General features: G+C 42.6%; 1 protein-coding gene across 1 annotated transcript in view; it reads left to right on the top strand.

The window, feature by feature from the left end:
- LOC139374512 (Usher syndrome 2A (autosomal recessive, mild)) overlaps nucleotides 1–16,092 on the top strand; it is a 267,344-nt gene that overhangs the window by 87,547 nt on the left and 163,705 nt on the right. The window contains exon 27 of the mRNA XM_071115513.1: nucleotides 495–677. Within this exon, the coding sequence (XP_070971614.1) occupies nucleotides 495–677 (183 nt within the window). The remainder of the gene's footprint in view (nucleotides 1–494; nucleotides 678–16,092) is intronic.

The following is a 16,092-nucleotide window of genomic DNA, read 5'->3' as shown; positions in this document are numbered from 1 at the left end:
TGGATTGCATTACTGTAAGTGGTGGTGGTGGTGGCTAGGGATCATGATGGTCAACCCCTGACCTGCCTCTGTGTGTGTGTGTGTGTGCGTGCGTGCGTGCTGGGGGCCAAAGTGTTGTGGATTATTGATTGATCTGTAACATTTTCATTAGCAGGTGTCTAATGGGGGATCATATATAAACCATATGTGTCTGATATACAGCATGTTTCTGTTTGTGTGCTTGTATTCATCTCTCCAACCGCTGTTATCTTTTAGATAGATCAGCGAGCAACGGTTAAAACCCTTATGGCATGTTAATGCTAATGCACCATACTTATTTCCCTAAAGAACTGTAAAAGCAAATATATTTCTGTCTCTCCTTCTCATGTGACATAGTCTATTTCAAACAACATGAATTCAAACCTAGGATACTGATGATTCATGTACTCTCTCTCTCTCTCTCTCTCTCTCTCTACCTCTCTCTCTCTCTCTCTCTCTCTCTCACTCTCTCTCAGGTCCAGGTCATGATGATGATGATGATGATGAAGGTGATAGTGTGTATAATAGTAGTGAAGCAGGGAGGTGGGTGTCTGTTGGAGGTCTCCAGCCCTACTCTAACTACAGCCTTATGGTCCGGGCCTGCAACACTATGGGGTGTGTGGACAGTCTACCTACTGCTGTCTCCATGCCCCCTACTGGTAAGGTACCATAGACACATACAGTGACTTAGTATTCACACCCCTTGACATTTTCCACATTTTGTTGTGTTACAGCCAGAATTTAAAATTTATTAAGTTGAGATGTTGTGTCACTGATCTACACACAATACCCCATAATGTCAAAATGGAATTATGTTTTTAGATTTTTTTTCTCCAAATTAATTAAAAATGAAATGTCTTGAGTCAATAAGTATTCAACCCCTTTGTTCGGGAAAGCCTGAATATGTTCAGGAGTAAAAATGTGCTTAAAAAAATCACATAATAAGTAGCATGCAATAATCGTTTTTAACCTGGTTTTAGAATGACTACATCATCTCTGTACCCCACACTTACAATTATCTGTAAGGTCCCTCAGTCGAGCAGTGAATTTCAAGCACCATTTTAACCATAAAGTCCAAGGAGGTTTTCCAGTGCCTCACAAATAAGGACACCTAATGGTTGATGGGTAAAAACAAAAGCAGACATTAAATATCCCTTTGAGCATGGTGAAGTTATTTATTACACTTTGGATGGTGTATCAATACATCCAGTCACTACAACGAAACAGCCGTCCTTCCTAACTCAGTTGCCAGAGAGGAAGGAAACCGCTCAGGGATTTCACCATGGTGACTGGCCAATGGTGACTTTAAAACAGTTACAGAGTTTAATGGCTGTGATAAGAGAAAACTGAGAATGAATCAACAGCATTGTAGTTACTCCACAATGCTAACTGTGGTTACTGGTTAAATAGCCAGTGGTTAAATAGCCAGTGGTTAAATAGTCAGTGGTTAAATAGCCAGTGGTTAAATAGCCAGTGGTTAAATAGTCAGTGGTTAAATAGTCAGTGGTTAAATAGCCAGTGGTTAAATAGTCAGTGGTTAAATAGTCAGTGGTTAAATAGCCAGTGGTTAAATAGCCAGTGGTTAAATAGTCAGTGGTTAAATAGTCAGTGGTTAAATAGCCAGTGGTTAAATAGCCAGTGGTTAAATAGCCAGTGGTTAAATAGCCAGTGGTTAAATAGTCAGTGGTTAAATAGCCAGTGGTTAAATAGCCAGTGGTTAAATAGTCAGTGGTTAAATAGTCAGTGGTTAAATAGCCAGTGGTTAAATAGTCAGTGGTTAAATAGCCAGTGGTTAAATAGTCAGTGGTTAAATAGCCAGTGGTTAAATAGTCAGTGGTTAAATAGCTGCTGCACCATTCCTCTTACTTAACATTTCCTTTACTTACATATATTCAAATGTTTTACACACCACACAACATAGCCAGGCATGGGCCGTTTGTGTGTGTGTGTGTGCGTGTGCGATGCCCACTCTAGCCCGGCTGATACGAGGAGCTGGAATGTACCGCACCGGGCTATGCACCCGCACCGGGGACACCGTGCGCTCCACAGTATAACACGGTGCCTGCCCGGTCCCTCTCGCTCTCCTGTAAGCACAGGAAGTTGGCACAGGTCTCCTACCTGGCTTCGACACACTCCCTGTGTTCCCCCCCCAATACATTTTTGGGGCTGCCTCTCGGGCTTCCTTGCCAGCCGTGTTCCCTCCTTTCGCCGGCTCCTCTCTCCGGCTGCCTCTGCTCTCCTAGCTGCCTCCACCTGTTACATGGGGGGCGATCCCTTCCAGCCAGGATCTCCTCCCATATGTAGCAACCCTTGCCGTCCAAAACGTCCTCCCATGTCCAGGAGTCCTGACATGGCTGCTGCTGCCCGTTACCACGCCGCTTGGTCCTCTGTTGGTGGGTGTTTCTGTAATGGCAGATTTTCTCCTCTTCGTCTGAAGAGGAGTAAGGATCGGATCAAGATGCGGCGTGGTAAGTGTTCATGACAATTTTAATAAGAAAAGCACTGAACACTATGAAATGCAAAAACAATAAAAGTATACGTGAAATAACAAAACCGAAACAGTACCGTGTGGTGAAAAACACAGACACGGAAACAAACACCCACAAACCAACAGTGAAACCCAGGCTACCTAAGTATGATTCTCAATCAGAGACAACTAACGACACCTGCCTCTGATTGAGAACCATACTAGGCCGAAACAGAAACCTAAACATAGAAACACAAACATAGACTGCCCACCTAACTCACGCCCTGACCATACTAAATAAAGACCAAACAAAGGAAATAAAGGTCAGAACGTGACAACCTGTCTTTGTTTCTTCTATTCCCCTGTTTTTTTCTTCGTTTTCTCTCTGGAATAGGAATCAGGGAGGATGAGTGGGTGATCGATCAATAAACGATCTTAGACGCACACACACACACACACACACACACACACATAGCTGGTTGGTGTAACGTTCTGGGTGTCGGGAGTGTGAAGTCAGGTGCAGGAAAACAGAGAGTTCAATATAGTGCTCTTTTAATGCACACACGGTGAACCACGGCCACCCCACGAAACACTGGGGCTCAAGACAAATGCCCCAGACACGGGGGACGAAAACAGTCCAGCAAACTCCACCAACATAAACCAACACGTTCGTCTACATCAAATACAAAGGTTACAATAATTAATCCTGCACAAAGAAACGGGCGGGCCGGCTGACTAATGAAGCCCAACTAATTACAACAAACTCAAAACAGGTGTAACCAATAAACACATAGGGAGGGGGAGAAAAGAATCAGTGGCAGCTAGTAGGGCAGCGACGACGACCACCGAGCACCATCCGAACGCGAAGGGGAGCCACCTTCGGTCGGAGTCGTGATAGTTGGTGTCAGTGTTAACATTGTAATGTATCTCCAGCAATGTCCTGATATAAACGTCCTCCCATGTCCAGGAGTCCTGACATGGCTGCTGCTGCCCGTTACCACGCCGCTTGGTCCTTTCATCGGACTCCCTCCCTCCCTCCCTCCCTCCCTCCCTCCCTCCCTCCCTCTCTCTCTCTCTCTCTCTCTCTCTCTCTCTCTCTCTCTCTCTCTCTCTCTCTCTCTGTCTCTCTGTCTCTCTCAATTCAATTCTATTCATTTTAAGGGCTTTATTGGCATGGGAAACATGTTTACATTGCCAAAGCAAGTGAAATAGATAATTAACAAAAGTGAAATAAACAATAAAAAATTTACAATAAACATTACACTCACAAAAGTTCCAATTTCAAATGTCATATTATGTCTATATACAGTGTTGTAACGATGTACAAATAGTTTTTGTATATTCTTTACAATGTGTCAAGTAATTATCTTTTTGTTTTCTCATGATTTGGTTGGGTCTAATTGTGTTGCTGTCCTGGGGCTCTGTGGGGTCTGTTTGTGTTTGTGAACAGAGCCCCAGGACCAGCTCTTCTCCAGGTTCATCTCTTTGTAGGTGATGGATTTGTTATGGAAGGTTTGGGAATCACTTCATTTTGGGTTGTTGTAGAATTTAACATCTCTCTTCTGGATATTGATAATTAGCGGGTATCGGTCTAATTCTGCTCTGCATGCATTATTTGGTGTTTTACGTTGCACATGGAGGATGTTTTTGCAGAATTATGCATTCAGATTCTCAATTTGGTGTTTGTCCCATTTTGAGCAGACCAAACATAAAGGGCAATGGGTTCTATATCTGATTCAAGTCTTTTTTTGCCAGATCCTAATGGTATGTTGAATTTGATGTTCCTTTTGATGGCATAGCAGGCTCTTCTTGCCACGTCTCTTAAATCGTTCACAGCTTTGCGCATGTTACCTGTGGCGCTGATGTTTAGGCCGAGCTATGTATAGATCTTTGTGTGCTTTAGGGCACTGTGTCTAGATGGAATTTGTATTTGTAGTCCTGGCAACTGGACCTTTTTTGGAAGATTATTTTACTCAGATTAACTGTCAGGGCCCAGGTGTGTCAGGGCCCAGGTGTGTCAGGGCCCAGGTGTGTCAGGGCCCAGGTGTGACAGAATCTGTGCAGAAGATCTAGGTGCTGCTGTAGGCCCTCCTTGGTTGGTGACAGAAGCATCAGATCATCAGCAAACAGTAGACATTTGACTTCAGATTCTAGTAGGGTGAGACCGGGTGATGCAGACTGTTCTAGTGCCCTCGCCAGTTCGTTGATATATATGTTGAAGAGAGTGAGGATCAAGCTGCATGTCGAATGCTTTTCATCCAACACCACTGTCCATCTATTTGTATAGCAGGCCCTCATGGCAAATTGAGTCCTAAGTTTGTTTTTTTTATCAACAAAGCATGAGAAGACTTTGCCTTTGTTTTGGTTTGTTTGTTTGTCAATTAGGGTCTGCAGGGTGAATACGTGGTCTGTCTCTCTCTCTCTCTCTCCCTCTCTCTCTCTCTCTCTGCTGTATTTCTGAATCAATGATCTCCTCTCATGTGGTGATGTTCCTTCAAACATCGCACAAGTCTTATTACACCAATTTGATCACACTCGTTTTCCCCTGTTCTCTCCTATTCTTCTCCTCTCCTTTTGTCTTCCCCCCAGCCAGGCTGTGTGAGCGGTAATCCCTTGCCCCCTTCCAACGTTCTGCACACGCACACACACACACACACACACACACACACACACACACACACACACACACAGACAGAGACAGAGATCAGTGAGTTAAGGGGGTGCAAAAGGAGGCTGTTCTGCAGAGCAGGAGAGGACCTCTGTGAATATCAACAATTCTAGTGACCTTCGATTGTTAAAATATGGCCCTTGTACCGTGTGTGTATCTGTAATTGTGCATGTGCATGGGTGCGTGTGTCTCTGTGTGTGTGTTTATCCCTAATTGATTTGGTAGAATAGGATCTAATTGTGCATACTGATAAATGCCAGAGCTGATCAGACGCTAACGTCTGCACTTCGGCACCTCGGCAATCACACCATAACAATAGCAGGAGTTTGGAATGTTCCTCCGCAAAAAAATTCAAGTTCAAAACAAAGGCATGAGGAAGTATATATTTTAAATACCACACTTTCCCCCTCTCTCTCTCCCCTCTCTCTCCTCTCTCTCATTCTCTCTCCCCTCGCTCTCCCCCCTCTCTCCTCTCTCTCATTCTCTCCTTCTCTCTCTCCTCCCTCTCCTCTCTCACATTCTCTCCTCCTCTCTCTCCCCTCTCTCCCCTCTCTCTCATTCTCTCTCCTCTCTCTCCCCTCTCTCTCCTCTCCCTCGCCTCTCTCCCCTCTCTCCCCTCTCTCTCCTTCTCTCTCTCCTCTCTCTCCCCTCTCTCCCCTCTCTCTCATTTTCTCTCTCCTCTCTCTCCCCTCTCTCCCCTCTCTCTCATTCTCTCTCTCCTCTCTCCCCCCTCTCTCCCCTCTCTCTCCTCTCTCTCATTCTCTCCTCCTCTTTCTCCCCTCTCTCTCCTCTCTCTCCCCTCTCTCTCATTCTCTCCTCCTGTCTCTCCCCCCTCTCTCTCCTCTCTCCTCTCTCTCCTCTCTCTCATTCTCTCCTCCTCTCTCTCCTCTCTCTCGTTCTCTCCTCCTCTCTCTCCCCTCTCTCCCCTCTCTCTCATTCTCTCCTCTCTCCGCTCTCTCTCCCCTCTCTCTCCTCTCTCTCTCCCCTCTCTCTCTCCTCTCTCATTCTCTCCTCCTCTCTCTCCCCTCTCTCTCTCCTCTCTCCCCTCTCTCTCTTCTCTCCCCTCTCCCCTCTCTCTCTCCTCTTCTCTTTCCCCTCTCTCTCATTCTCTCTCCCCTCTCTCTCCTCTCTCTCCCCTCTCTCTCTCTCCTCTCTCTCTTCTCTCTCCCCTCTCTCTCCACTCTCTCATTCTCTCCTCCTCTCTCTCCCCTTGGCAGATCTTTATACTTTTGTTAGGCGAACTGAAGCCTTGTCTCAATCTGTCCTTGTTATATCAAAGAACAGAAGAGGCTTAGAGCTTACGGATGGAGGGGGAACATAAAAGTGCATAGTTTAAAATGATTAGTGACACCTCTGATATACCTGAGTGTGAAGTGGAGACAAAGGCATAGAGCTGCATGCCTTTTCTCTCTCTGTGTGTGTTTGGGTGAAAACCAGTGGTTGGAATTAACTGCTCTATCAACTAGATACACACTCACGTACACACACCAACTACAGTCTGGGATACACAGAAAACACACATGCATGGGTGCATACATTTATGCGTGCACACACAAACTCACATTCACATGCACACACACTTGCAGGGAGACACTGACATTCACACACCCAAGCAGCAACCCTCCAAATACACTCAAAACACACACAAACACAGCCAGGATATCACCATAAAAATGTCTGACACGAACTGAACTTTATGGTCAGTTCAGACATGACTTAGTACAGTACATAGACTTCTCTAGTACTACCACTGAACTCTGGGTAAAAATGTGTTTCCCTTTATTTGCCCAAATGAGCTGATTAAGAAAACATGATAATTTACATCAACGACCTGTTAGGTATTTTAGCCAAGCCGATAATGATGGCTGACACAGTGTAGTACTATAGGCAGATGGGTTACTATGCACTAGCTGTCCTACACATACAGAGCAGTTAGAGTGTTGGCTATGACTAGTATAAGTGATTGGGCTGACTAGAAACCAGCTATGACGTTGTGCTGGGCCCAGGCTCAGTGTACTCACATACACTACTCATAGCCATCACCACAGTTACGGGCTTGGCCACAACGACAGAGCAGGGGCAGATGGGTAATATGCCGATCTGCTGGTCCACTTCCTTTCCCACAGTAATTGGTCTGTGTTTGAAATAGTACACTTTTCACCTCTATAGTGCACTTCTTTGGCACCCTATTTCTTCTTTAGTGTTCTAGCTCCGGCCAAAAGTAGTGTACTAGTTTGGCACCCTATTCCCTCTAATAGTGCACAACATAGGGGTGATATAAGGACGCAGATCTAAGATCTGAGAATGTAGGAGACTGTAGGTAGGTAGCTGATGATAGACGAGATGAGACTGTAGGTAGGAAGGTCATGATAGATGAGATGAGACTGTAGGTAGGTAGGTGATGATAGACGAGATGAGACTATGTAGGAAGGTGATGATAGATGAGATGAGACTGTAGGTAGGTAGGTGATGAGAGATGAGACTGTAGGTAGGTAGGTGATGATAGATGAGATGAGACTGTAGGTAGGTAGGTGGTGATAGATGAGATGAGACAGTAGGTAGGTAGGTGATGATAGATGAGATGAGACTGTAGGTAGGTAGGTGATGATAGATGAGATGAGACTGTATATAGGTGATGATAGATGAGATGAGACAGTAGGTAGATGATGGTAGATGAGATGAGACAGTAGGTAGATGATGATAGATGAGATGAGACTGTATATAGGTGATGATAGATGAGATGAGACAGTAGGTAGATGATGATAGATGAGATGAGACAGTAGGTAGATGATGATGATAGATGAGATGAGACTGTAGGTAGGTGATGATAGATGAGATGAGACAGTAAGTAGATGATGATAGATGAGATGAGGCAGTAGGTAGATGATGATAGATGAGATGAGACTGTAGGTAGGTGATGATAGATGAGATGAGACAGTAAGTAGATGATGATAGATGAGATGAGACTGTAGGTAGGTGATGATAGATGAGATGAGACTGTAGGTAGGTAGGTGATGATAGATGAGATGAGACTGTTGGTAGGTAGGTGATGATAGATGAGATGAGACTGTATATAGGTGATGATAGATGAGATGAGACAGTAGGTAGATGATGATAGATGAGATGAGACTGTAGGTAGGTGATGATAGATGAGATGAGACAGTAAGTAGATGATGATAGATGAGATGAGACTGTAGGTAGGTGATGATAGATGAGATGAGACTGTAGGTAGGTAGATGATGATAGATGAGATGAGACTGTAGGTAGGTAGGTGATGATAGATGAGATGGGTGATGCCAACCAAGCATTTGCTGTCACCAGTCTTGGTATTACACATCAGTCAGTCCAGATAAAGACGACAACAGAACAAGTCTTTGGACTCCAACAGAACAAGTCTTTAGACTACAACAGAACAGCAGAACAAGTATTTTAGACTACAACAGAACAAGTATTTTAGACTACAACAGAACAAGTATTTTAGACTACAACAGAACAACAGAACAAGTATTTTAGACTACAACAGAACAACAGAACAAGTATTTTAGACTACAACAGAACAACAGAACAAGTATTTTAGACTACAACAGAACAACAGAACAAGTATTTTAGACTACAACAGAACAACAGAACAAGTATTTTAGACAACAACAGAACAAGTCTTTTAGACAACAACAGAACAAGTATTTTAGACAACAACAGAACAAGTCTTTTAGACAACAACAGAACAAGTCTTTTAGACTACAACAGAACAAGTCTTTAGACAACAACAGAACAAGTCTTTAGACAACAACAGTACAAGTCTTTAGACAACAACAGAACAAGTCTTTAGACTACAACAGAACAAGTCTTTAGACTACAACAGAACAAGTCTTTAGACTACAACAGAACAAGTTTTTAGACGACAACAGAACAACAGAACAAGTCTTTAGACTCCAATAGAACACGTCTTTAGACTCCAACATAACAACAGAACAAGTCTTTAGACTACAACATAACAAGTCTTTAGACTCCAAGATAACAAGTCTTTAGACTCCAACATAACAACAGAACAAGTCTTTAGACTACAACATAACAAGTCTTTAGACTCCAAGATAACAAGTCTTTAGACTACAACAGAACAACAGAACAAGTCTTTAGACTACAACAGAACAAGTCTTTAGACTCCAACAGAACATCAGAACAAGTCTTTAGACTCCAACAGAACAAGTCTTTAGACAACAACAGAACAAGTCTTTAGACAACAACAGAACAAGTCTTTAGACTCCAACAGAACACGTCTTTAGACTCCAACAGAACAAGTCTTTAGACAACAACAGAACAAGTCTTTAGACAACAACAGAACAAGTCTTTAGACTCCAACAGAACAAGTCTTTAGACAACAACAGAACAAGTATTTTAGACTCCAACAGAACATGTCTTTAGACAACAACAGAACAAGTCTTTAGACTACAACAGAACAACAGAACAAGTCTTTAGACTCCAATAGAACACGTCTTTAGACTACAACAGAACAAGTATTTTAGACTCCAACAGAGCAAGTCTTTAGACTCCAACAGAACAAGTCTTTAGACTCCAACAGAACAAGTCTTTAGACTCCAACAGAACAAGTCTTTAGACTCCAACAGAACATCAGAACAAGTCTTTAGACAACAACAGAACATCAGAACAAGTATTTTAGACAACAACAGAACAAGTCTTTAGACTACAACAGAACAACAGAACAAGTATTTTAGACAACAACAGAACAAGTATTTAGACAACAACAGAACAACAGAACAAGTATTTTAGACAACAACAGAACAAGTCTTTAGACTACAACAGAACAACAGAACAAGTCTTTAGACAACAACAGAACAAGTCTTTAGACTACAACAGAACAAGTATTTTAGACAACAACAGAACAAGTCTTTAGACTCCAACAGAACAAGTCTTTAGACGACAACAGAACAAGTCTTTAGACAACAACATAACCAGTCTTTAGACCAACAGAATAAGTCTTTAGACTACAACAGAACAAGTCTTTAGACTCCAACAGAACAAGTCTTTAGACTACAACAGAACAAGTATTTAGACTCCAACAGAACAAGTCTTTCGACTACAACATAACAACAGAACAAGTCTTTAGACTACAACATAACAAGTCTTTAGACTCCAAGATAACAAGTCTTTAGACTACAACAGAACAACAGAACAAGTCTTTAGACTACAACAGAACAAGTCTTTAGACTCCAACAGAACATCAGAACAAGTCTTTAGACTCCAACAGAACAAGTCTTTAGACTCCAACAGAACACGTCTTTAGACTCCAACAGAACAAGTCTTTAGACAACAACAGAACAAGTCTTTAGACAACAACAGAACAAGTCTTTAGACTCCAACAGAACAAGTCTTTAGACAACAACAGAACAAGTATTTTAGACTCCAACAGAACATGTCTTTAGACAACAACAGAACAAGTCTTTAGACTACAACAGAACAACAGAACAAGTCTTTAGACTCCAATAGAACACGTCTTTAGACTCCAACAGAACAAGTCTTTAGACTCCAACAGAACAAGTCTTTAGACTCCAACAGAACAAGTCTTTAGACTCCAACAGAACATCAGAACAAGTCTTTAGACAACAACAGAACATCAGAACAAGTATTTTAGACAACAACAGAACAAGTCTTTAGACTACAACAGAACAAGTATTTTAGACAACAACAGAACAAGTCTTTAGACAACAACAGAACAACATAACAAGTATTTTAGACAACAACAGAACAAGTCTTTAGACTACAACAGAACAACAGAACAAGTCTTTAGACAACAACAGAACAAGTCTTTAGACTACAACAGAACAAGTATTTTAGACAACAACAGAACAAGTCTTTAGACTCCAACAGAACAAGTCTTTAGACGACAACAGAACAAGTCTTTAGACAACAACATAACCAGTCTTTAGACTCCAACAGAATAAGTCTTTAGACTACAACAGAACAAGTCTTTAGACTCCAACAGAACAAGTCTTTAGACTACAACAGAACAAGTATTTAGACTCCAACAGAACAAGTCTTTCGACTACAACAGAACAAGTCTTTAGACTACAACAGAACAAGTCTTTAGACTACAACGGAACAAGTATTTAGACTACAACAGAACAACAGAACAAGTTTTTAGACTACAACAGAACAACAGAACAAGTCTTTTAGACTCCAACAGAACAACAGAACAAGTCTTTAGACTCCAACAGAACAAGTCTTTAGACTACAACAGAACAAGTCTTTAGACTCCAACAGAACAAGTTTTTAGACTACAACAGAACAACAGAACAAGTCTTTTAGACTCCAACAGAACAACAGAACAAGTCTTTAGACTCCAACAGAACAAGTCTTTAGACTACAACGGAACAAGTATTTAGACTACAACAGAACAAGTCTTTTAGACTCCAACAGAGCAACAGAACAAGTCTTTAGACTACAACAGAACAGGTTTTTTTTTACCTTTATTTAACTAGGCAAGTCAGTTAAGAACAAATTCTTATTTTCAATGACGGCCTAGGATTAGTGGGTTAACTGCCTATTCAGGGGCAGAACGACAGATTTGTACCGTGTCAGCTCAGGGGTTTGAACTTGCAACCTTCTGGTTACAAGTCCACCGCTCTAACCACTAGGCTACCCTGCCGCACCGAGAGACTATAAGTCAAATCAAATGTATTTATATAGCGACCAATTTGGGTTTCCAATCTCTCCAAAAGAATGTGGTGATCGATGGTATCAAAAGCAGCACTAAGGTCTAGGAGCACGAGGACAGATGCAGAGCCTCGGTCTGATGCCATTAAAAGGTCATTTACCACCTTCACAAGTGCAGTCTCAGTGCTATGATGGGGTCTAACTCACTGTCTTCAGGAAGGCAGTGAGTTGCTGCGCAACAGCCTTTTCTAAAAATTTTGAGAGGAATGGAAGATTCGATATAGGCCGATAGTTTTTTTATATTTTCTGGGTCAAGGTTTGGCATTTTCAAGAGAGGTTTTATTACTGCCACTTTTAGTGAGTTTGGTAAGCATCCGGTGGATAGAGAGCCGTTTATTATGTTCAACATAGGAGGGCCAAGCACAGGAAGCAGCTATTTCAGTAGTTTAGTTGGAATAGGGTCCAGTATGCAGCTTGAAGGTTTAGAGGCCATGATTATTTTCATCATTGTGTCAAGAGATATAGTACTAAAACACTTGAGCGTCTCTCTTGATCCTAGGTCCTGGCAGAGTTGTGCAGACTCAGGACAACTGAGCTTTGAAGGAATACACAGATTTAAAGAGGAGTCCGTAATTTGCTTTCTAATAATCATGATCTTTTCCTCAAAGAAGTTCATGAATTTATCACTGCTAAAGTGAAAGTCATCCTCTCTTGGGGAATGCTGCTTTTTAGTTAGCTTTGCGACAGTATCAAAAAGGAATTTCGGATTGTTCTTATTTTCCTCAATTAAGTTAGAAAAATAGGATGATCGAGCAGCAGTAAGGGCTCTTCGATACTGCACGGTACTGTCTTTCCAAGCTAGTCGGAAGACTTCCAGTTTGGTGTGGCGCCATTTCCGTTCCAATTTTCTGGAAGCTTGCTTCAGAGCTCGGGTATTTTCTGTGTACCAGGGAGCTAGTTTCTTATGAGAAATGTTTTTAATTTTTAGGGGTGCAACTGCATCTAGGGTTTTGCGCAAGGTTAAATTGAGTTCCTCAGTTATGTGGTTAACTGATTTTTGTCCTCTGGCGTCCTTGGGTAGACAGAGGGAATCTGGAAGGACATCAAGGAATCTTTGTGTTGTCTGTGAATTTATAGCACGACTTTTGATGTTCCTTGGTTGGGGTCTGAGCAGATTATTTGTTGCAATTGCAAACGTAATAAAATGGTGGTCCGATAGTCCAGGATTATGAGGAAAAACATTAAGATCCACAACATTTATTCCATGGGACAAAACTAGGTCCAGCGTATGACTGTGACAGTGAGTGGGTCCAGAGACATGTTGGACAAAACCCACTGAGTCGATGATGGCTCCGAAAGCCTTTTGGAGTGGGTCTGTGGACTTTTCCATGTGAACATTAAAGTCACCAAAGATTAGAATATTATCTGCTATGACTACAAGGTCCGATAGGAATTCAAGGAACTCAGTGAGGAACGCTGTATATGGCCCAGGAGGCCTGTAAACAGTAGCTATAAAAAGTGATTGAGTAGGCTGCATAGATTTCATGACTAGAAGCTCAAAAGACGAAAACATCATATTTTTTTTGTAAATTGAAATTTGCTATCGTAAATGTTAGCAACACCTCCGCCTTTGCGGGATGCACAGGGGATATGGTCACTAGTGTAGCCAGGAGGTGAGGCCTCATTTAACACAGTAAATTCATCAGGCTTAAGCCATGTTTCAGTCAGGCCAATCACATCAAGATTATGATCAGTGATTAGTTCATTGACTATAATTGCCTTTGAAGTAAGGGATCTAACATTAAGTAGCCCTATTTTGAGATGTGAGGTATCATGATCTCTTTCAATAATGACAGGAATGGAGGTGGTCTTTATCCTAGTGAGATTGCTAAGGCGAACACCGCCATGTTTAGTTTTGCCCAACCTAGGTCGAGGCACAGACACGGTCTCAATGGTGATAGCTGAGCTGACTACACTGACTGTGCTAGTGGCAGACTCCACTATGCTGGCAGGCTGGCTAACAGCCAGCTGCCTGGCCTGCATCCTATTTCATTGTGGAGCTAGAGGAGTTAGAGCCCTGTCTATGTTGGTAGATAAAATGAGAGCACCCCTCCAGCTAGGATGGAGTCCGTCACTCCTCAGCAGGTCAGGCTTGGTCCTGTTTGTGGGTGAGTCCCAGAAAGAGGGCCAATTATCTACAAATTCTATCTTTTGGGAGGGGCAGAAAACAGTTTTCAACCAGCGATTGAGTTGTGAGACTCTGCTGTAGAGCTCATCACTCCCCCTAACTGGGAGGGGGCCAGAGACAATTACTCGATGCCGACACATCTTTCTAGCTGATTTACACGCAGAAGCTATGTTGCGCTTGGTGATCTCTGACTGTTTCATCCTAACATTGTTGGTGCCGACGTGGATAACAATATCTCTATACTCTCTACACTCGCCAGTTTTAGCTTTAGCCAGCACCATCTTCAGATTAGCCTTAACGTCGGTAGCCCTGCACCCCGGTAAACAGTGTATGATCGCTGGATGATTCGTTTTAAGTCTAATACTGCGGGTAATGGAGTCGCCAATGACTAGAGTTTTCAATTTGTCAGAGCTAATGGTGGGAAGCTTCGGCGTCTCAGACCCCGTAACGGGAGGAGTAGAGACCAGAGAAGACTCGGCCTCAGACTCCGACTCGCTGCTTAATGGGGAAAACCGGTTGAAAGTTTCTGTCGGCTGAATGAGCGACACCGGTTGAGCATTCCTACAGCATTTCCTTCCAGAAACCGTGAGAAAGTTGTCCGGCTGCATGGACTGTGCCAGGGGATTTATACTACTATCTGTACTTACTGGTGGCACAGACGCTGTTTCATCCTTTCCTACACTGAAATTACCCTTGCCTAGCGATTGCGTCTGAAGCTGGGCTTGTAGCACAGCTATCCTCGCCGTAAGGCGAGTACAGCGACTCCAATTAGAAGGCATCATGTTATTGTTACTACTTAGCTTCGGCTGTTGGAGGTCCTGACGAATCGTGTCCAGATAAAGCGTCCGGAGTAAAAAAGTTGAGGAAAAAATATATATTTTTATATAAACGGTAATTAAAAAGTAAAAACCGTAAATTTGTTAGGTAGCAAAACAGGTTGGCAACAAAACGCACAGCAACTCGAAAACAAGTCTGCAAGTTGAGTATAAGTGTACTGTAGACTACAACAGAACAAGTCTTTAGACTACAACTCAGATACTGCAGACACCGATTATTTTCTTTGTCCTTCCATTCTGTGATTTTGCCGTAATGGGAGTGCTGTGCATTATGTAAATTGGGTATGAAACTAATTTCGGGGTGCTGACGTGAGTGATGTGCTTGACCGTGACACGCATGCAAACACACACACACACACACACTCCACCCCCTCGCCCCTTCACCAGGGAACAGAGGATTGGGTTAAGTCATCTCCTTTGTCTTGTTTTTTTTTTTTTTGTTTTTGTTTTTTTCCTTTTTTTCCTGTCTTCCTAAGTGACATATGAGTCCCCAGGGTGTCTCTCCCTCTCCCCATAATCCTCTGTTCCAGTGGCCATATTGACACACATCCCTCCCATCCATCAACACATTAGACTAACGCCTCACCACCAAATCACTTCATTAATACACACACACACACACACACACACACACACACACACAGACAGACTCAGGCATGCATTCACGTGCACACACAAACATGCACGCAGATAGACACGCACACACACACACATAGACAGACGCATGCGTACACGCTCGCACTAATACACAAACATATACACATGCACGGACACATACACATGACTTCATTCTCACACAGACATGATTACTGAATGGTCCTCTCACTAAATTCCATCTCCAAAATCATTTATCTTCGATCTATTATTGTGTTGTCTTCTGATGTTCATTATGTCCAATAGGTCTGTTTTTCCTAGTGTATGTTTTATTATGTATTGGTCTATCAGTATGTGTGGTGTGTAAAGGATCAATAATCAGTGGTTTGGGTCTGGCCTGTAGTGTAGTGCAGTGGTGAGTGGAGGGCTGTGAGAGGAGTGTGTTGATGTTGATTGAACAATGGTCTCTACAGTCTCTTCACACACACACATGCATGCAAGTACACACACAGGCACACACTATGGTGTTGATGTGTGTTCTATAGCCTCTCTAACAGTGTGATTTGAACTGGTGTCCAGTCAAGTGCACCTCCAAGCAGACAAATCACTCCAGATTAGAGTGATGTTTTCCAAATGTTTTCACTTCAGA

The sequence above is a fragment of the Oncorhynchus clarkii genome, chromosome 19, assembly GCF_045791955.1.
Source record: "Oncorhynchus clarkii lewisi isolate Uvic-CL-2024 chromosome 19, UVic_Ocla_1.0, whole genome shotgun sequence".
Lineage (NCBI taxonomy): Eukaryota > Metazoa > Chordata > Actinopteri > Salmoniformes > Salmonidae > Oncorhynchus > Oncorhynchus clarkii.
Note: the sequence above shows the minus strand (reverse complement) of the source record. Positions and strands in the feature narration are given on the sequence as shown.